The following is a 21,465-nucleotide window of genomic DNA, read 5'->3' on the forward strand; positions in this document are numbered from 1 at the left end:
TTTGTAGCCAGTAGCCTAGCTTCCCCCAGATATGTACAGTTGTTTGCAAAAATGACGCCCGGTCTTATATTCTTCAACTGTTTTCTGTGATGCCAAGACCTGCTAAACTACCATGTAATTTTTCCGAAGACCCTTGTTCCGCGACTCGGTATTATATTCTATGGATGCTTTCATGATGCTGATGCCCACCGACCAAGATTACTTGGTGTATGGAACGGACCCCATCGTATACCCCCAACATACTTGGATCTTAACTGCACGCCATCTGTAGTCCGCCTTTAGCAGAACCCCCAGAGAATGTCTGATGAAATTCGACCCACTTGTATCAAAGCCAGTCCGATAAACTGGATTTTTTGCCAGTTGAACGGGAAGATCGGAGAACATGGGATGGAAAATCTAACCTGTATTCACAATCAGATCAGGTAGAGAGTCGCTCTGAACAACCGGGCTGTGCGGCAAAGAGCACAAAACAGGATCTGGCTCTGCCATCTACCTTTTACTAGCAGCAGATAGGAGAGACCACTGTTTTGCGTCCGACAACGTTGACCGAGAGCAGGTCCAAGGATTGGATCGAACTACCATTCCGCCTACCATTGTTGAGATATACAACTCAACCTCCACATGTGACAGCTCTATGAGACTTGGTAGTGAGTATGACGATAGATCATCTTACTGAATTGAGTACCAGAAATGGGGCAGTCCAGGTTGCTTTTCCAGACAAGCTTGGTGAAATCAGTTCATTGTTTCCCTCCGACCCGCTCGTGGCAGTAGAGCAAAACGATATCCAATTGGACTGAGCATGGCCTATGTAGGAAGTGGAATACCCATGGTTTCGGCTTTTACTAATTTCTAGGTCGCCTCCTCTGCAATTCACTTGGGTTCCGATCAGAGATGACCCAATTTTGCATATAAACGGGAGTTTGCAACTTCCCCTCCGCAGCAAGGAATGCTGCAGCTGGAGCGATCTGCTCCCAAAAAATATTAGGAAATATAACATTCAGCCAGATCGGCTCATCTGGCGGTAATCCCTGCTTTCTGATTCCTTCCATGAAGTCATCGTGATAGTATCCTTTTCTCGTAAATGTCGCCATTCTTTCAGGAATGCGGACATGTGTCACGAGGTTTGGATCTGTGGCCGGCCAGACATACCATATCTCATGGTCATAGTCAATTAACCCTGGAAGCGCAAAATTGCGCAACTCCAGCACACTTTTGATCAATTGCTGCCGAGTCCACTTTGAAGTGAAACGTACGCTATCGCAAAGTAAGAAATGGATTGCACGTTCATAAGTTCGAATGCCTTTCTGTAGTGCCATATATGCGTCGGGGTTTGTGTATTTATATGTGGGCTCGATATCAGGGGTTCGGATGCTGACAAGACGCTGGTCAAAAGGCCTTTCTAAAAGGGCTATGACAGCATCAGTAGTTGCTTCATGATCCCCACCGATAAAATGCCCATCTTCGGCAATGGAGAGACAAACCGTTGTAGAATCTCCAGGAGAAGGCGTTGGAGACGGGTTGATGGAGACAGTGGAGGCCAAGCAAATCTGATGCTTAAGAACCCTATAAGAGCGATGCTCTAGGGAGTCGGGGCGAATTATAGAGAAGTGATCGCCTGGAAGAGATCCGGCATTGGGGAAGACGGCTTGAGCGGAGACGGGCTCCACTATGTTGTCACTTTCTCCTGCATATACCGCAAATGTTATTCGACATTTATGCGGAGCCACTCCTTCAGTGTATACAATTTGTTGCATGATAGTCCTCTGGACCTCGTTGACTCCCTCGCAGAGAGGGCGAAGCTGATATTCTTGCGGGTGGCCCCGCAGTATTCTACGGCGTAAAGTCAAGCCCAATTCGGAGCCATTATTTGGACAGGCGAAAAGGATTACTCGACGAATTCGGGCAAGTTCGTTCCCACGTCCGCTCCGAACCATTTGAGCCAGGAAACGTTGCACAACCAATCCACCTTGGCTGTGGCATATCAGTACCAGACGATCAAATTTGGCAGCCTCAGTTTCCAAGAAAACGCGGAGGCTTCCTGCAACTGTCCCCAACGTTGGTAGCCTGGTGAATGGAGACCAAGGCGTGAACATAGCAGTGGCATATTGAAACTGTAAGCACCTAATTGGGATCCGGAATTCGGGGTCTGCATTCAGCAGCGAGACAAATTCATCCCAAGCGGACGGCGATGAGTTGAATCCGTGCACAAAGACAAGCCCTAAGGGCTGGCTGGCATCCCTGGCGCCCGCACGTTCCTCCAACTCGGGTTGCCCATTCATAGTGGAGGCAAAGGGAACGGAATAGGAATGTCAAGTGTGAGATGGAATGAAGATGATTATGGATTATGTCTGAAATTTCGCGGAAACACCTCAACCTTAGATGTCGTCACTCGGCTCGACGAAATGATTTCTGGATCAGTCACTCTTGCTCGGTTAAGAGTCAAATCAGTGGCTACGCCATACTGAACCTTATCGCATGTATCGCACCGCTTTCGTTCCGAGGTAAGTAACTCCGGAACTTGAAATAACGAGCTACCACATAATTATAAATATTGAAGCGAACATACTAACACTCTTTCGCCTTGTCACTATTACAGGAAGTTATCAAGTCCTTAGTCCGGCTTGTGCTTGATCTCGCTGTTGGGATGTGGACGTGGCACTCGTCGCACAAGAACATCACCATCGCATTTAACAACGCAATGAGGCTTCTCGAGCAGATGACCGCGAACTTTCTTGCATAAAGTGGCGTGATGCTTCGCGGCCGCCCAGCCTTTTTAGGGGGGGCTTTAACGCTACCAACCAACCGTACATTGGAGGATATCCTGAGGATGGTACGCTCTCTGCAACCGGCATCCGCCATCTCTGACGTGGAAAATTCCCTGCTGATGATCATGTCATGAATAAGCTCGTGCTTCGAAGCGGCTAGATTGAACGTTATCTTGGGTGGGCCACTTATGTTTGATTGTCCATTACCGTATTCCAAGGTGGGGCACCGAGGTGTCGAGTGTATTAATGACACAGGTAGTTGCAACTGGCCAAATTTGCCAGGTAGCTGGGTGTTGGTTTGGCTGGTTTGCATAGAAGCTTCCAATTACTACCCATACAGGCGTTTGTCCGGCGCTTTGCGTAATACAGCTTAGTTTGATTTACACTGGGGTACAGAAAGCAGTTAAAGAGCATAAGACCCAGGCAAACAACTGGTACTGCGCGAGGGCGGACATTTTATGCGCTTTGGTGTACTGAGACCAATCAAATCAGTGCAACGGATTAAAATTTCCATAAGCAAGAGATGATTCGGAAAAATATTTACTTACAAGCAGTGGGCCGATTCTAGGGGCATAGCCTACGGTTCCCACATTTGGACGGCTCCACCTTGGCATTGGCGGGCTAAGTGAAGACAAGACATAAATATCCAAGTTGCAAGTCATCCACATTCTGCCTCAGTATTGATTTCTTAGTATTCTAAACACCACAATTCAAATTGCAGCATGTCTTCCAACACAACCCACATCTGCGTCGTCGGTTCGCTGAATATCGACTTCGCAGTATCAACATCCCGGTGTCCCGGGCCTGGGGAGACCTTAACAGCAAATTCACTCTCCGTGACTGCCGGCGGAAAGGGTGCAAACCAGGCCGTCGCATGTGGTCGAGCATGTCTCACCTCCAGTGACGCCGCAAAAGTCACTGTGAGCATGATTGGCGCTGTGGGCGCCGACGACGTCTACTACGCAACACTGATCCGACCGACGCTAGAGGATTCCGGTGTAGATACAAAGTATATTGAAGAGAGAACAGACAGCCGCACCGGCTCAGCAACCATTATCGTTGAAGACTCAGCGCACGGCGAAAACAGGATCCTGGTGGTGCCGGGGGCCAATCATGCGGGGATGGATGATGCTCAGAAGATCCTCGCCACGATCCAATCCTATTCTCAATCTCCGGCTTTGGTTGTTTTACAAGGCGAGATTCCCAGACACACGACTCTGGACTTGATGAAGCATTTCAACCAGCCAGGGAATCCAACACACGTCCTGTTCAATCCCGCCCCGGTCTTCGCAGATGGCGTCGCGGTTGACGCGCTCGCCAACACGTCCGTTCTCGTCATGAACGAGACCGAAGCGGCGCAAATGCAGGCATCCATCTCAGCAGATCCAGCGATCGATACCCAGGCGACAGGCGAGTTGAAGCCGGAGGACCTGGCGAGGCGGTTCCATGAGCTTGCGAACGTCAAGATCGTCCTGATTACCCTTGGGGCAAAGGGTGTTTTCTTCTCGACCTGCACCGGCAGAAAGGGCATAGTCGATGGGATTCGGGTACAGAAGGTTGTGGACACGACGGCCGCCGGCGACACCTTTGTTGGCTATTTCGCTGCAGCATTTGCCGAATTCACCGCGACATCGGCCCCGCTGGAAGATTTCGATAACGTCATTGAGCAGGCAGTACGACGCGCAAATTGTGCTGCGGCGTTATGCGTGCAGAAGCCTGGTTCGATGCAGAGCATTCCAACGGCCGTGGAAGTCGATAGATTGGACTGTCAATAGGTGAATCATAAAGTTCTGATGTGCTCTGGCATCAAGCAATTGGTTCTTCGTATCGTGACATGCGCCATTGAGATTGAAGAGATTCGATCTCGTAGCCCAAGTTGATCCCTGTCAACTCCGTAATTCGTTGTAGCCGGTTCAACACCGCGGACTGCTGTAAATGGTGGGTCATATCTTTGGCTATGAGGAGCAGCGCCGCGATGAGAATCGGGTCCCACTGCTCGACCGTATCGTTGCTAGTTGCAATCCCGGCAATGGATTGAGCATGCCAGATAGAGGAGGACAGGCATTTCGGGCCGGACAGCGTCTTCACAAAGCGCGGCTTGCGAGTCAGAAGAAGGAAAGACGCGACATGGTAGACAGCATTGGCGACTAGAGCGAGGGGTGTTGTATAGACCAAGATTGGGAACGAAGATGCGTTCTGTGGGTCAATCTCATCTGCACGCGCAGCTCGAACATCCAAGACGGGCTGCACTTGCAGTGGACGATTCTGATACCATCTCCGACACTCCGTCCACAGATAATTCCATTGCGACACAGGATTCAAAGCGGGGACTGCATCTACTTGGCCCAAGCCCTCAAGATATGTAGTTGGGCCTCCAAAAATGAAGGTCAAGGTATGCGCGAGAAGCAGGAGAATATGCCGATACACCTGTTTGATTGGAGCTGACTCTGAAGTGGACACTGGCGGGGGCATCAGCATATGTGGAGGCTCAGAGCTTATAATAGATGCAGCAAGATCTGGCCACTGTTAGCTTCTGACAATAAGCTCAGGAAGTTTATCCAACTCACCGATTCTGAGTGTCACCCAGAAAGACGGTTCATTGAGCCCTCCATCAGAGGCTGCCAGGCATCCGAGGCCTCCTGGCGCATTGATATGACCAGTCACCAAAGTCTTCCACTGGGATGGGCGAGAGGAAAAGAAGTCATGCAGCATGAAAAATACATTTCCTACTCTCTGGATAGTAGTGGTTTGCAAAGGAAGGCCGTTCTCAGCTTCTGCGCGAAACCTGAGGCTCATGGCGAGGTGGTCGGCTGCGTGTCTCGGCGCTACAAGCGATCTTTGGCCCGCAGCAAGCGCAAGGATAGCAGCAAGAAGAGGTCGGACTCGCCTGCCAAGGATCAGGAACTCGAGGCCGAAAGTACGGCTTGGATCGCCGACATCAATCCAAGGGGCTAGCGCATAGCAGTAATGCCGGAGTAGCCCTGTCTCAGGATCATTGCCGGAGTCCGCGGGAGCGGTAAAAGAAAGCTCGGGCCGAGCTTGGTGGACTGGAATAGCACTGCTCGAAGAAAGACGCGCAGTAGCGCGATTGGGGGTTGGAAGTAGTTCTAGAGGCTCTGCATGACATTCGGCTTGACTTTGCTCGTGCTCCACGCTACCACTCTCTTGCAGCGGAGGAGTTGTGGCGGGGGTCTCATCCACAAACTATCGACTGTCAGTCAACGGACACGATGCACACTTCTTTGGCGATTCCCATCTTACTCTGATAGTGCTATACGTTGATCCTGTCCCATCGGATTGTAGATCGGATACATTTGCAACCGAGACAAAGGTGACTTTGCTGGGATATTTACAGATAAAGCCTTTTGCAGTGCAGTTTTCACAATGAGGCTTGGCCTCATCGCCTGAGTAGGAGCTATAATCAGTTTCAGCCCCTCTTAATAACGTGTCAGCAATTCTTACATTTTCTTCTGCGTCGGCGACACGTCCAGCAGCCAGTGCGGACACGTTGTTTGCCTGCTGGGGTAGTTCTCTTCGTCGGCATCGTGGTACTCGGTTCTTCCCCAGATCATCCCGAGAATGTGCTGTCACCGGTCAAAAAGGGGTCTTTGAGCCTCTGCACCCCAGAATTGGCCCGACTTGGACTTCCTCGGCTGACCGATGAAAAGCGGCATACCATTTGTCCCGTTCTTTGTCGGTTTCCTCCATATCGGACAAATGTGGGCCTGGGGGGTAACCCCGGCGGAAATTTTACTAAGGCATAAAGGGAAGCAGGGTATTGGCCAATCATGTTGCTAGAACAATCCGACTTATGTATCTCTTTTACGTAATACTTTTTGTTCACTATTTTTGCTTTTCAGTGTCTGCGTGATTCTACAGATTTTTTACGCTGTACAGATTGACACCTCGTTCTGTTTTGACTTATAAGGAAAGAAAGTGAAGTCGCTGGCATTAATGTCCAGAGATGAATGACTCTGACAACAATTCGGACCGAATCAATTGTTCATCCTGCCGTCATCCCTCCAAGTTCAGAACTTTCTGCTAATGCTGATGGGTTATGGTCTTAGTATGGTGATAGGCTAGGTATTCTAGAATATGAAATAGAGTAGGGTGACTCTCTTAATGTAGGCTACAATGAAATGATAGGGTGTTTACAAGAGCTCTATCTTCAGAAAAGTTTGGTAATCTGGTGATTAAACTGAGTTGATGGAACACCATCCCCGGATATATATTTCCGAATGCATATTCAACGTGGCAAAGAAAAAAATTACAAACACATGCGTTGATCTCATCCGTCATACAATGAAGAACATTATCTAAACATTCTCCACAAACTTCTCTTCCGAAATTGGCCCTTTCGACATACCGTTGCCTCCCTCTGCCCTGGCCAGCAGTGCCGTCAACCCGACATCGCGTTGGGCTTCACGAAGGAGCTGGGCGTCGCGCTCCCCAGTATGACTGTTGAACACCCGGTCCATTTCCTCCAATGACGCGTTCTTGGTCTCAGGGAGGTAGAATTGGACCCAAAAGATGCCAGCCAGAAGGAAGACAGCGAAGAAGATATATGTGCCCCATTGCCACGATTTGAGCATGGGCGGTACGAAAAATGCAATGGCAAAGTTGTTCAACCAGTTGCTCGAGGCTCCGATAGAAGCTCCCTTTGCTCGGATCGAAAGAGGGAAGATTTCAGAGACGAGCGTCCATGAGACTGGTCCCCAGGTAGCGCCAAAACCAGCGATGTAGAGCCAGATCAGTGCTGCAAGCTTGTTAGCCAGTGTTTACGATGCAGATGCGACTATCGAGGAACTCTTACCAACTGCGGTCCATCCGGCTGCCACATGAGACGGCCAATCGTGTTGGAACTTGGCAACAATCACGCCAACAATCACCATACTCAAGAACATAACCACCGAACCGACCAGCAACATGGGTTTCCGACCAACCCGGTCAATGATCAGCTATGGAGTATTAGCTAGGGGTCGAGCAGGGGCAAGAAGAATAGATGACTTACCATAGCTGGTACGGTGCTCACGATGAATACAACTCCAGTGACACCAGTCGCCAGGAGAGCAATTGTCCCACCAGTCAGTCCCAGACTCTGAAAGATATTGGAAGCATAATAGATAACTGTGCAAAATGTCAGCCCAGGACAGGAAACAAGAGTTGAAAAGACATACTGGCATCGATTCCGCTCCACTGCTGGAAGAACATGACCAGCCAGGCGGTGCAAACACGCTTGAAGTTGTCCATGGTGGAGAAGCAGTTGGCATACTGCGCCCACTGGTTCTTAAGAATTCCCTTTTCTGCCGTGTTGGGGAAGGCTCTCTTCTCAAACAATGCCTCTGCCTTGATTTCGAGATATTCCATCTGGACGAGGTCATGCTCGACCGGCAATTTCCTCATCCAAGCGAGCGTGGACTGAGCCTCCTGGTCTCGTCCGACTTTGACCAGCCACCGAGGGGAGAAAGGCATAAACCAGATGCCGCAGGCAAGTGCAAAAGCTGGGATTCCTTGAATGATGGAGGGCAGACGCCATGCTAGATCGGATTGTGTTTCACCAGTGCCGCCAATGTAATTGCTGCCGTAGCCCACCCAGAAGGAAATCATGATACCCAGGATTGTAGCAAACTGATAGAAGGAGACCAGGAGACCGCGCATTTCCGGAGCGGCCAGTTCGGCATTGTACAAGGGGCCGACACCGCTGAAAAGACCGACTCCAAGACCGGTAAAGAATCGCCCAGCATACAGAAGAGAGGCCATTCCTGCCGAAGCACCAACGTAGAGATAACTTCCTAGGATGACCCAGCAGCAGGCCGCGAACATGGTGTACTTTCTCGAGAAGATCTCGCCAAAGATGCCGGCAGAGAGAGATCCCACGATACCACCCAGCTGAAGAACGGAGGTGAGCCATCCGGTAGCCGCAGAGGAATGGACGACCGACGGGAAGTTTTCGGTAAACCGAGTCATCACCAAGGATTGCCCGAGTACTCCTTGTTGGTAACCATACTCGAAACCACCAAACCTACCCATCATAAGTTAAAGAAGATTTCATGATATTGCAGCTCGAGACACTTACGAGGCAAAGAAGGCGATGAAAAGAACCTTGGGGTTCTCACGTAGCGACTGCCACATCGATTTCTGGGCCCGATGTTCCGCGTAGCCCATTTGCTGGGAGACAGGTGCCTCCAGGTCAGAAGATGAACGACCACTCATATTGATGTCTGGTCAATTAACCCAAAGATGTAAGGGTGATTGTTGCGTGCAAATGAGTCGCCTCCGACACAAGGGACGAAAGGATTGACCAGAGGGGGAACAAGATTTTATAACCATTTTCCATTCTCCGAGCGATAATAGACTCTGGGAATTTTCCAGTTTTCTTCGGAATATACACTAGGAACAGGTAATAGTCTGGCCACATGAAGATCAGCTCACTCCAGGAATTCCCCAGAGAAATCTCTTGCTTTGGCCCAGTCGGGATGAGGGAAATGTGGGGATCCCGCATAATGTGGTGCTCTCGGATGAGACACGTAGGCTATGATTTCCTATTTCGGCACATCGGAGACCACCGACAATAAGCCCTATCCTTAAACGGATACCAGAGCCTATCCTCGATGGAAAAGCTTAGCTCATGGCTCCACGCATTCTTGCTCTAAGTGTCATCTTGTGACTTCGAAAATTTATTGACCCCACACCATCCATCACTAACTTGCGGGATTAGAGGCACAATGCCGTTTTTCTACGTCAGTTTCAACATCAGGTTAATGACTCGGTTCTTCCGTCCAATGAATCAGGTACTTTTTTATCTTAGAGCCATCTAGAATCTGGGGAAGTTGAGTCATGCATAAGCAGTACTCGTAGCGAAGCACCTCTTTTGAATGGAATGACGTGGTGCTCAGAAGAGGCAATAATCAGGCTAAAATAATGCACTAGATAGGTGAAATTATATGCATGTTCTTGACATTTTAAACCTTGGCCGAGGATACAGCAATTGATATTCTCATCATTGACTCCGACTGAGTCATTACTAAACGCTCATCCGGGCATCATATTACATTGAAGGACAGACTCATATAGCAGAGAGAATTTCACCTGACTCGTATCCCCATGCTCGCTCAAGGTCCCTCAGTCTCCATAAGGCACCCCAGCCAGTGCTAGTTTCGATCTTCTTGAATAGTCTGGCCACCTCGAGATGCTCGCTTCGATGGCTCAACAACTTTCCAGCGATATAAAGTGGCTGGATGGCGTTGATGAGGTTGCCACTGTGAGGGTTCGTCAACGAGATTCCACAAACCCTCCGAGCATGCCAAACGGGGGAAGAGTGTGGGCTTGGAGAAATGAGCGGGGTGTTTGCCGGTTTCATCTGCAGCATCATGATGCAGGCCGTGTGATAGAGCTGGTTGCCTGAGATTGCGGCCCAGTGCGCAAAGAGGATCTCAGGGAATATCTGATCGCCGCCAGACGTCGTAGTCCGAATCGGGAGCATGGCAGGACATCGATGGTCGTTCCAGAATTGCAGCTCCTCCCAGAGCTGTCGCCATTGTTCGGAAAACGGCCTCGTGTCACTCTGATCCAACTCGCCCAGTTCCAGGAACCGCGATCGCCGGCATGCCAGATTGCACGTCTTCGCACAGAGATACACTGCCCAGTTCGCATGCCTGTCAGGATTCGAACAGCCGTCCTGGCAAAACAGATCCTTGATCATGATGTCTCGCTCTTCTTCCGAGTCGGCAGCCTGCGGTGGGACCCATTTGTGAAGTGGAAGTATAGTGCCTTCTGTTCCCTCCGAGATGATTGCTCCACACAGTTCCATTCGCGCATAGCACCAAAAGACGGCCTGAAGATGACCACCGGAGAAACCATTGACGCTATACGCGTCGAAGAGAGCCGCGCAGCCCTCGACATGGCGTCGCCAGTCTCTAGGGCTGACGGACATCAACTCCAGACACCCCAGGATACAGACAGTTACTAGCACATTTGGATCTTTTGCTTGGAGATACGGGCTCAGCAGCCGAATCGACTGTTGATAGAGCTCCAGACTGTCATACGACTTGTCCAGGCAAGCCTTGCGCTCGGTCTGCCGGGCCGAAAAGGCCAAGATGGCATAGAACAAAGCAGGGGAACTTTGAGCAAGGACGGGAATATGCACGCCAAAATGACTTTGTTCATCGAACTTGTCCAGGTGAGGAGCGCACTCGATGATCCAATTTTTCAGGTAGTGGATCAGTCTGACCTTCGGGATCGAGACCTGCGCGAAATCCAGACTATTCCTCAACAGCCCCGACGCGGAGTCCTCGATCGGATCCAACGGTCTCGGTGATTGATGCCTCGTGGGAGCATGACTGGCCACCGCTGTGAAGAGTACATCGCGCAGCTCTTCCTGGAGCTGCAGGAATCGCGGGTTTGCTGCGTACTCATCTGAGCTGGAGATTGTCCCCGGCGAAAGGGTCGTTTCTTCGTCGAGATGTGAAGTTGCAGGTTCTGCAGGCCTTGCGCCTGGACCAACAAAGTTACTCATCCTGTCTTTTAGAATGTGGCTGATGAATATCCATTCGTTGCGTAGGTCGACTTCTCCTTAGCAATTGACTGTGCACTATTTGCATATATTACCCGCCCAATAGGTCTGGCTGCATGTAAATTTCATTTACATAGCAGAGAACCTTGCAGCTCCTAGGCATGTCCAATGCTGTCGTTTCCTTCTCTGAATTCTTTGATGAGAGTTTGACTCTGTTGAACCTGAAATGTCTATGAATACCAGTTCCAGGATATTTGACGCGTTACCAATATCCCACTTCCTCGTGGGAACAGGAGGGGAATGTCGGGGAAAATTAAGATAGGCGGAGACCAGAACATTCCCTTTTTGTGGCTCGGCTTGCTGTTTTTGGTATAGCGTTATTAACTAAGGCACAAGCCACGTTCTGACTAATACTCATAATACGCGCCTTTTTCGCGAAGCACGATTTCCGTATTCCCAATAAATCGCCATGACTTCTTGACCTTGCCCGTAAGATTCGCAGCCAATGCGTGGCCTACCACGTGGCTGAGGTTCTGTAACTCGTGCATACCGGACAGGGGACTTGGAGTTCTTTGAATTCATGAACGCTGTTAAAAGCACAATCAATTACCCGCCCCCTGCAATCGGCCCTTCTTAAATTCAACAAGACGACCCTGCCTGTGAGGATGATGGTAGAGAGGTACTCTAAAGATTCCACGTGTGTGCTTATAGCTTAATTTAACGTCGGGTAGGGGTCTCATATGCGGGAATATCGTTGAACTTGACTCGAATCGCCGAGGGATGAGGCAAGAAAGCGTTGTCTTATGCATGATAAAGATTATGAACCCTACTACGAGGCGTGCGACGAAATTGGGCCTCGGGATCCGAAATGTGATAGAAATTTATATCAACTGGGTGCAGGGACATTCAACTATAGTAGGCGTCCCAGAATGGAAAAGATCAAATCAATATCAGAGGGAAGCTCAGAACGTTCCAGTGACAAGTCTAACTTCTCCAGTATTTTGCCCATTTACTTTTGCCCTTGACCAGGTTGACAAACTCACGGGCAATGATGCGGTCAGTCTGCTCCGATGGATGAAGATCATCATACCACAGGTAGCTGTCTCGAACAGCATTAGATGCACAGGGGCTTCCACAGCGGTAGACAGAGCTTGTGACGTTGTACGGTGCAGTGCCATTCAAATAGTGCGAGGGATTTGCCCACATATCAGTCATCTGAGAATGAGTCAGCCGCGAAGGCGTCACAGCCTAGAGGTACAGGCAAATGTAGAGCTCACCAAGGCATGCACATTATAAACAGCAAATCTGCTATGCGGATATCGATTCGCGACGACGACATCATACGGTGTTTGATAGTCGTACACAGCATTGACCATGGTCACATACTGGCGCATCTTCTCGCTAGATTGAGTGATATTGGAGTCATAAGCCGCTTTGGCGGACCAATACTGCGCGTTAACCAAGCCGCCATTCTGCGGAAGAGCATACAACGGCGTCAAATCTAATGGCGCCATGTTCATAAGCACAAAGACTCGGGCGCCTGTCGCGTATAGCCGATCAAGCTGGGCGTAGACACAGTCGGTCAAATACGTCAGAGGCATTCCCGCTGGCTGTACTTCGGTGAGAAAGCCTCCGTAGCCGATGTCGTTGGTGCCTATCCAGATGGCGTAGACGGTTTCATCTGGCGGGTTGACTAGGGCAGGCTGTCCGGTTGTGTTGCTCACATAGCCATTATCCTCCAGAAAGGTAGGGATTTGGTTCTGCTTCACGCCGTTGCGAACCGCGTTTGCGATGACAGTATCGCAAACCGCACCTGACCAGGCATAGTCGTAGACATTTGCACCAGTGTATTGGCGTATGTAACTGGGCCATACACGACCTCCGGTGCTTCTCTTGGCTGACTGTTCGAGATTGTAAGCACCTCCGCTTCAATAAAGGTTTCGGGGCTACCTCAGTTGCAACTGGCGGCTTGTATGATCGGACACCGTTATCGGTGTAGCTGTCGCCGAAGACCACGAGAGAAGAGAACTTCTTCAATAATTCTCGGGAGCGCTGCTGGAGTGGCGCACTGACTGTGGAACTGGGTGCCAGTGCGAGCACAAGCAGGGTAAAAGCCAACTTCATTGTCGTTGTGCAATGAGTCAATTGAAAAATGAAGCCAGAAGCGCTTCGTGAACAGGGTAGAATGACCATATATATGCCCGCGTCCAGGATCATCCAGCCTGGTTGGAGGAATCTCGGAAGCCGTCTTTGTCCCAACCATACTGCAAGTCCAACGATGAGGGCTTCATGGTTGGTGGAGTATTAAAATCGTACATAATGGCTGAAGTTCATGTCCATTTGGCCGTTTATCATGCTTCTAGCCAAGTCACCCAGTTGCGGGGTCATTGTGTGTTTGTTGCATGTACCCCTCTTCGTCAATCTAGCCCCGCGCCGGTGATCCTATAGTGCTGGCTTTGGTTTACTAGCGAAGAGACATTAATACCATCTATAGTAACAAATGACATAGTCCCGGATATAGTGAATACTATCAATATACCTAGAGAGGCTAGACAACGTCTACAGAGCCAGGATTGCATTGCCCTGTGGTGGGGTAATCGAGCTGTCTTCAGCATGATTTCAGCCGAGCAAGCTTTTTTTCCGAATTGTTCTTGTCCAAGCTTTCAGTCTCTCTGTCAGTTGGTGGTACCTCGCGGAGTAGGAAGGGCATGCTGGAACTATTCCGGATAAGATCAAAGTCCGCAGCGACCATGACACGATCCGCTGCAATGACACTCCACAAGTAGCAGAGATTTTTTGGTCAATGCGTCCCTGAATATTCAGAACCCAAGTCCAGCCTATGCTCAATGACAGGGAGATTTGAGAACGTCCTAACTGAGATGGTGCTCGGCATTTCATCAAACACGTAGATCTACATATCCTCAGTGCTAAAGACTTGAAGGCTTCCTTCAAGTAAAATGTAGAGGTGCATATCCGCTGGAACTGTTGTATTGGAAGCTTCATGGTCTGCATATCAGAGGCAGAAAATCCGCTGCGTTGAGTATCTGCTAATCATTAAGGTAACGTCAAAATGTACAATGGAGCTTGGGTAACAGGTCATTGAGATGAAACGAAGTTGGGGCACGTAATACATGATGTGGTAGGGCAAAATGGACGGACTGAGAAGGAGACCCTTGCAGTGTTATGTCAGGAGAATGACGCATCATCCCTGATATAGTTTTAGAGATGACACCCTTTTTTTTTTTTTTTTTTTTTTTTTTTTTTTTTTTTGTTTTGCAACGTTCAAGGAGAATGCTCAGAAAGCTATGGTGCCAGCTCCTGAGGCTCACTGTATCGATTCTTTGCTACTGCTAGTGGTGCGTATGGATCTGAGTTCATCGGCATCATCGAGGGCATCGAATTTAAAAGCTGTTGTCGCTTTCTCCGCTCATAGACACCCCATATCAGCGAAATGAGAGATACAACCCCCAGCGAAACACCGACGCCTACACCAACGGGAAGCGTTTTCGAGTCACCACTTCCGTGATCGGATATGTTTGTATTGGCGTCGCTGGCACTGTTTGTTGGACAGCTGGAAGGGGAAGGGGAAGACGGAGAAGTGCCCGTGTTGGAAACGGCCTCTTTGGTCGTCGCCATAGTGGGTCCAGCAGTGCAGGAAGTATTCGCCAGGGCAGCTTTGTTGGGAATGATATTGCCAAGGGGAACCTGAAACGGGTTCTGATTGTTCGCGCAGCCTATGCTGTTGGATGAATTGGCGACAATGGAGTTCGGGCAATATAGGGCGTTGCCCTCGACATTACTGTAAAGAACGACAGAGCATCCAGTGTTTCGAGTAGTTGGTACTATACAGTTGGATGTTAGGTACATTATGATGCTGGTTGAACGTGACTCTGCCGGCTCTTGTACGCACCTCCAGAACACTTATCGTCACATGCCGACGAGAGAGGCCATTTAGGGTCGGTGCAGGCAGGGCGATAAAGTGTGTATGGGGGATAAGACACCCCGATACAGTAGCCATTTGTCAAACAAACAGAGTCAGGTTTACAACATGGTGACCCGCTGCCTCCAGAATAGCATGGAGTATACCCATCAGCAAAGCTTCCGTCCGGAAAATAACAGCTCTGGGCTCGACAGAGACCCACGAGGAAAAAGATGTACAAGAAACGTTGCCGAGGCATAGGAAAGAAACTGCCGTAGGTTCAAATATACATGGAGGAGAGAAAACCTTTTAGGCATAAGTAGAGTAGGACGGTACCGGAAGTTATTTAGAGAAGGCAAGGGCTCAGCCTAAGCGCCGATATCAAGGAAGCGCCAGGGCTCTCTGACAGCCAAGCAATAGCATTATTACTAGTTTGATCATGGTTCGATCACTGGGATGTTCTAACATCTCTGATTTAGCTGGCTGAAACCCATCGTTGTCTTTAGTCCTTGTAGATGGGCCCCTAGCCATGCACATGGACGGAGAGGACGGCATGCGTACACTAAGATGTATGTTGACTGCGCCGCAAAATCATAGATCGCAACTTCATAGACCATAGTTTTATAGCCCAAACAACGTAATAGATCAGGTGACTCACATGAAGGATTACAGGGGTCTTCACGCCATACAAGCCATCATGGATAAAGAGTACCAAGAGCTCGTGTTGGCCAATTCTTTGCTGGAATGAGATGGTCAAATACTAAGAATGTAACCTCCAATTTGAGAAGAGGTCTATGTGCGGAGAATTTACGGAGTAATGATTAGTTGCTGTTAGCGATATTGAGTGGCTTCTATCGATATCTTTGGCCAGATACGATGTACTTTGTCCCTTACAACAGTGGCGTGGTTCTTGAATTCTGATCTGGTTCAAGCCGTTTGCTGTTGCCCGCATCAATCGGGAGATCACAGAGTCGGGGCGCTTACGCCCCTTTTTTTAGCGGGAAATCAGTCATAAGCTAAGGGTGTAGCCGGTGAAGCTGGCAAATAGAGTCTAATTCGATCATTTGACTCATAGGTAACCTTACCATAAGCAGACTAGCTACTTGTTCGGGTGGTAGCTGGACCCTGTCAAGATAATGATGACCACGGAGAATTGCCTGGGTAAGGGTATTACTAGTATTTCTCACGTGCTTTATCACCACGAGGAGGATACCTCGTTTTGCAGTCCCTGTCGTCGAGTAATACCACTTTTATTCGCGCCCTCCCAGTGCCAAACTAGGCAGCAGCTTGAGGCGTTTGCAGCACTTCTTGTTTTGAAAATAAAGCGATCCCACCTTGGTACATGACACGCCGAGGATTGGACCCTCCACAAAACCCTGGCCGTCGTCCAAATGATTCAAATAACCCAGGATATTCGAGGCATTGAAACCCGTCCTAATGATTTTCGAATCGGATCCGATGTCCATATCTAACCCCTGGCTAGTTCTGCCCCGTAATTTGGCCGCATGTAATACGAGCTGGGCTCCTATTTAGCCTCGTCGACGCCGGGTCCAAATTTCCGGACTCTTTCTTGCGACCCAAGTCACCCAAATTCTCCTCAGACCTTCCCGTCTGCCGCCTCTTCATCATGGAAGTTTGTTGATTCTTCTTCATTGCCGCCCAGATCTTGTCCGATCCCTTGTACGTAATTAGATATCCAAGCTAGCAAAAAGAGTTTGTCCATAGTCTATAAGCTTACCGGTGACGTCCAGCGAATGAGCTTTTTTTCGTCCCTTTTGGCTCGGTCTCACCCGAGAGCTTAGCAGTCGTGGGTTCACTGGTCGATCCCTCCGCCGAAGGTCCCGAGGCGCTTTTTCTGCTCTCGAGATATCGGCCTGCATCGACAAAAGTTATTGTTTACTATTCTACATTTTGGACATAGTGACTCATCGTTCACTTCGCCTTTGCCCCGTCGTCCCGATCGAACGCTTTTATCGTGAAATCAATTCATCAGGATGGCCGTTGGACGGGCTCGGGAAAGGACATTTCTCCTCACGCTTTTCTTCGCTTTGTTCATGACAGTCTTTTCTTTAAAACATCAGTATAGTCTGGGGAATGTGAGTCTCCTGACCTTATACCGCAATATATCAGGGAATAAGTTGCGCTAAACTGAGCTGCTCAGATTGAGGACATCATCGCGCGAACGGAACAGCAACCAAGGTAAGCACTCTACAGGTCAATCCGAAAGGCTGATGCAGGTCTGATTATGATGATGTCGCCGGGTCCAGCGTATTTGCAAACTTCGTTTCTACTGTACAGCGGATCCGATCACCGAAAAATTACAAGAATCCAAAAGTCGTTGATGATCCTCGATTTAAAGGATCGACCGGCAAGGATACTCCGAAGATATATCGCCCTTACCCAGATTATGATAGCTTGGAATGGCAAGGCAAACACCGTGCGCCCTTTGGTGCTTGCGTCGGACCGAGAAACAAACTATTGAACGAGAGTTTGGATGACCAGGTCGGTGTTTATGTTGGCATCCCTCAAGGTATAGCCGTCTTCCCCGCCAGTCATCTTGATGTGGTTTAACTCCTTCGCTAGGATTCCCACACCCTATGTTTGGCTCCTACGATGCTGTTGGACTTGATGGACAGATTTCCTTCGACCGATACACGCGGTATGGTGCCTATGGGTTCGGAGAGGATGAAGAGTCTGTTCCACATTGGATAAAACCAGACAAGGTGAACTGGAAACAGGTCAAATGGGGCCAATTGCAGAAGCAATGTGTCGGACGAAACGCAAACAGATTTGTGAAAGAGACTGCTATCGATGCAGGCTCCGAGATCCCGTACCCGGATTTTCCGGCTGAGGAGCGCAGCGCCGTCCTCATTCGCACATATATCGGGAAAGAATATTCTGAAAACGACGTGCAAGTTATCCGCTCCATGGTCACGGAACTTGCTCTTCAGACTGGTGGTGAATATGAAGTTGTTCTGCTAATTCATGTGAAAGATGAGAGTCTGGACATCAAACAAGAAGAGGTGTATCGAAAGGTTCTCGAAGAGAATGTTCCCCAGGAGTTCTGGGATATGACAGTCCTGTGGAACACTCCTTTGGTGGCCGAACGTTACAAAGATCTTAATAGCTCTGTCATCGAGTACGTCATGGCCTTGCTCAGCCTCTAATTGGCTCATACTAACATTGTCTAGTGTTCACCATGCGCAGTGGCTTCCCGTTCAGTGGTTCATGCGGGAGCATCCTGAATTCAAGCATTTCTGGAATTGGGAAGTCGACACACGTTTTACAGGTCACCATTATGAGTATGTAGACAAGATTACAGCCTTTGCTCGCAGGCAGCCACGCCGCGGATTATGGGATCGCAATGCTAGGTTCTACATTCCCGAAGTCCACGKTGATTACGAGACTGAGTACCGAAACTACGTGAATCGAAGTGAACCCGATGGAGTATGGGGCCCGGCGGCAGTGGCTGGTCCAGGTCTCAAGATCCAAGTATATGGACCCTCGACACCGACGCTATTTCCGAGAGACGATAACTTCAAATGGGGAGTTGGCGAAGAGGCTGATTTTATTTGCTTCCTTCCCATATTCCATCCCATTGGGACGCAATGGATGAGTCAGAATGAAGTGTACGGCTACGAGCAGGGAGGAGAGTTCCCACGTCGGGCTTGTTTGATCACACATTCGAGGATTTCCCGTCGCTTGCTCACAGCCCTAGATGAAGAGAACCTTGCAGGTCGACACATGGGCTCGGAAATGTTCCCAGTATCAACAGCCCTCTACCATGGCCTGAAGGCCGTAAGCGCTCCCCATCCAATCTTTTCCGAGCGGCCCTTTCCTCCAGAGGATGTCGATTACATATTCAATCCGGGCGTCAATGGCAGAGCGGGAAGCACGAGTCTTAGCCCATTCTCCTGGGGCCGAGAAATTCCATTTCGTGATACGTCATGGTATGACCGCGCGAATCTTGCTGGCCGGCTCTACTGGAATTTCCTCGGATGGGAAAAAGGGGGGACAGGAGGAAAGGAGGTAAGCAAGTCCATCCTTAGCACCCAAATACCGTCACGAGACCCACCAGGCTAATCAGTATTTTGTTCTAGTATGAGCACCGTCACGGGCGCATCTGTCTTCCGTCCATCCTTTTCCACCCAGTCAAAGATGTTCGCCCAGACGCCGACAGTATGAATTATAAATTCGACTCTGAGTTGGGATTTGTCCCTATTGACTAGCTTCCAACTCATTTTCCAGCCCTTGATTTTCCTAAATCTACCCTTCCACTTCCATATTCTTTTGGCTGGACCTTGGTCATCTGTCGATTTGCGTATATAGGGCATTATTCCCGTATATAGAGTGTATGTGTATTTATTATGCCTTTTAATGATTCCTGGAATTTGAGTACCCACTGTTGTAGTAGTTTATTGCCAAAAAGCTTTGTCATGTTGCTGTTTCATCCAGTTGGTAACTGAATCGGGAGACAAACCAAGTCCCACAAGTATATTCAACTCTACGATTAAACCGCGACAACAACCGCCGCAGGTGTTTGTCCAGAGTCTGTTCTTTGAGTACTGTGGAGACTAGCAGCAAGACACTTATAATCATAGTTATGTATGGGCCTAAATCAAGATGGTATATGGATAAAAATACTTTTGATGCGTGTCCCACGACGGCTTGAAATGCGTCTTGTCAGTATGCGTTGACTCTGTATTGATATAAATTACGTCGTGTTTGTTGGAAAAGCCATTAAACTGCGTTGAAGTCACCGTGGTATAGGCTGCTGACCGTCAGTAGTCTTCAGACCATAGATGTTACGATGGAGGCTCACCACCCATATTGCTATACTTAAGCCAGTCTCCCACGCGGACTTCTGATTCCAATGTAGTTTCTCGTACAACACAATCGAAACTATCACATGTAGGACCCCAGATTGAGTACAGATGCAGTCCACGCGCTCGCTTTGAGTCCCCAAGCCGGCACGGCGAGCCACAGGGGATCAATGACGGGTGCACCACTTCTTTCTCAAGAAGAACATTCATAAAGCTCCCGAACACGCCATCATTCTGGTAAAGCATTTCTGGGCGTTCCTGAACGGCCGCGGCGATGTGGCATCGGCGGGATAGAACCTTACACGCAAGGGTATAGGCACTCCGGGCATAGTAGCGCCCTGGCTCTGCGATAATCCGTGTTCTAGACGGAAAGACTTCCATGAGGGCGCCCCGTATCGACTGTGCAATTTTTTCAAAGTTGCTATCCTGGTAGCCCCCACCAATATCTAGGAGGTCCATATCGTATCCCAGGCGCTTGCTGAAGTCAAAGACCATCCTGGCATCTCGAATGGCATTCACGTATGCCGAGGCATTCGAAGCCCCCGTACCTTTACGCCGTATCAATACTTGGAGTCAGTAAGGCTCAATGAAAACACCTACCGACGTGAAAGCTCACCCCGCACACTTCCAAGCCCAGTTCTCGCGCGCGTTGTAACAGAACGAATGACGACTCGACAGGGGCGCCGAATTTCTCGCCCAGCTTGATGAGAGCGTCGGGGTCACAGGCATAGATCCGCAGCACAAGCCGTGCATTGGGAAGAAACGCCCGAATAGTCTCCAATTCGTCCAGATTGTCAAAGGTAGTCAGGGTAATTCCCGTCCGGGCGGCAAAGAGGAGCGACGAGGCCGACTTGCACGGATTGGCAAATATGATGCGTGATGGATGGACTCCAAGATCGAGGACGGCTCTTAGTTCCTCGGTCGACGCGCAGTCAAATCCAGTGCCGAGTTCAGCGAGCAGACGGAGCAGCGTAGGGTCCGGGTTGCATTTCACCGCTACGGCGTCTATCGTCAGTATTGGCTCTAGTACCACAACATGTAGTAGATTTGATTTTTATGTACCGTACGCACCATAGAACGGATGGACATTGGGTAAATTCACTCTCCAGCGGCGGTGCTGACGTATAACCTGTCCTAGATCTGCGATGAAGAAGGGTTCGTCTGTGATGCCCCATTCGCGATTGCTCATGTTCGATAGGTGAGTCTGGATCATCAAATCAATTAGACAATCCATTGTGTCCGTCATTCTTTCCCTAGACCGATCTGAAGTGAGAAGACCGTGTATAGAAGCGGCAGACATTGTTTTTAAATTGTCATTGTCACATCGACTTGAGCGCCGCTATGGTGTCGTACATTGGCAACACAACTGAGTACTCGGCATCATTGACACGGGGCTGATGTTATGCGGTTCAATTGGAAACGGAAATTGTCTCTTATTCATACTGG

The 21,465-nt window shown here is 49.4% G+C and overlaps 9 protein-coding genes across 9 annotated transcripts; 2 read left to right on the forward strand and 7 right to left on the reverse strand.

Moving 5' to 3' along the window:
- Positions 1-842: 842 nt before the first annotated feature.
- On the reverse strand, positions 843-2,279 carry Asppvi_000095 (esterase/lipase family protein; the record flags this gene model as incomplete). The annotated part of the gene is made up of 1 exon (XM_043296408.1): positions 843-2,279. One exon carries the CDS (start codon positions 2,277-2,279, stop codon positions 843-845), a length of 1,437 nt encoding a protein of 478 aa, XP_043152343.1.
- Positions 2,280-3,487: 1,208 nt separating this feature from the next.
- On the forward strand, positions 3,488-4,540 carry Asppvi_000096 (ribokinase; the record flags this gene model as incomplete). Its single annotated transcript, XM_043296409.1, has 1 exon — positions 3,488-4,540. The coding sequence occupies one exon, from the start codon at positions 3,488-3,490 to the stop codon at positions 4,538-4,540; it is 1,053 nt and encodes a 350-aa protein (XP_043152344.1).
- A 31-nt stretch (positions 4,541-4,571) lies between these two features.
- On the reverse strand, positions 4,572-6,337 carry Asppvi_000097 (uncharacterized protein; the record flags this gene model as incomplete). Its single annotated transcript, XM_043296410.1, has 4 exons — positions 4,572-5,281; positions 5,333-5,969; positions 6,027-6,180; positions 6,228-6,337. The coding sequence occupies 4 exons, from the start codon at positions 6,335-6,337 to the stop codon at positions 4,572-4,574; spliced, it is 1,611 nt and encodes a 536-aa protein (XP_043152345.1).
- Positions 6,338-7,081: 744 nt separating this feature from the next.
- Positions 7,082-8,978, reverse strand: Asppvi_000098 (sugar porter family MFS transporter; the record flags this gene model as incomplete). The annotated part of the gene is made up of 5 exons (XM_043296411.1): positions 7,082-7,521; positions 7,579-7,723; positions 7,777-7,892; positions 7,943-8,787; positions 8,842-8,978. 5 exons carry the CDS (start codon positions 8,976-8,978, stop codon positions 7,082-7,084), a joined length of 1,683 nt encoding a protein of 560 aa, XP_043152346.1.
- An 853-nt stretch (positions 8,979-9,831) lies between these two features.
- Asppvi_000099 (putative C6 transcription factor) lies at positions 9,832-11,280 on the reverse strand (the record flags this gene model as incomplete). Its single annotated transcript, XM_043296412.1, has 1 exon — positions 9,832-11,280. One exon carries the CDS (start codon positions 11,278-11,280, stop codon positions 9,832-9,834), a length of 1,449 nt encoding a protein of 482 aa, XP_043152347.1.
- Positions 11,281-12,261: 981 nt separating this feature from the next.
- Asppvi_000100 (SGNH/GDSL hydrolase family protein) lies at positions 12,262-13,401 on the reverse strand (the record flags this gene model as incomplete). The annotated part of the gene is made up of 3 exons (XM_043296413.1): positions 12,262-12,525; positions 12,555-13,178; positions 13,228-13,401. The coding sequence occupies 3 exons, from the start codon at positions 13,399-13,401 to the stop codon at positions 12,262-12,264; spliced, it is 1,062 nt and encodes a 353-aa protein (XP_043152348.1).
- A 1,179-nt stretch (positions 13,402-14,580) lies between these two features.
- On the reverse strand, positions 14,581-14,913 carry Asppvi_000101 (uncharacterized protein; the record flags this gene model as incomplete). Its single annotated transcript, XM_043296414.1, has 1 exon — positions 14,581-14,913. One exon carries the CDS (start codon positions 14,911-14,913, stop codon positions 14,581-14,583), a length of 333 nt encoding a protein of 110 aa, XP_043152349.1.
- Positions 14,914-17,190: 2,277 nt separating this feature from the next.
- Asppvi_000102 (DUF3405 domain-containing protein) lies at positions 17,191-19,425 on the forward strand (the record flags this gene model as incomplete). The annotated part of the gene is made up of 6 exons (XM_043296415.1): positions 17,191-17,292; positions 17,358-17,395; positions 17,434-17,726; positions 17,780-18,335; positions 18,388-19,225; positions 19,297-19,425. 6 exons carry the CDS (start codon positions 17,191-17,193, stop codon positions 19,423-19,425), a joined length of 1,956 nt encoding a protein of 651 aa, XP_043152350.1.
- Positions 19,426-20,001: 576 nt separating this feature from the next.
- On the reverse strand, positions 20,002-21,208 carry Asppvi_000103 (type III PLP-dependent enzyme; the record flags this gene model as incomplete). Its single annotated transcript, XM_043296416.1, has 3 exons — positions 20,002-20,567; positions 20,620-21,024; positions 21,091-21,208. The coding sequence occupies 3 exons, from the start codon at positions 21,206-21,208 to the stop codon at positions 20,002-20,004; spliced, it is 1,089 nt and encodes a 362-aa protein (XP_043152351.1).
- Positions 21,209-21,465: the final 257 nt, after the last annotated feature.

This window comes from Aspergillus pseudoviridinutans (assembly GCF_018340605.1).
Source record: "Aspergillus pseudoviridinutans IFM 55266 DNA, scaffold_1, whole genome shotgun sequence".
Lineage (NCBI taxonomy): Eukaryota > Fungi > Ascomycota > Eurotiomycetes > Eurotiales > Aspergillaceae > Aspergillus > Aspergillus pseudoviridinutans.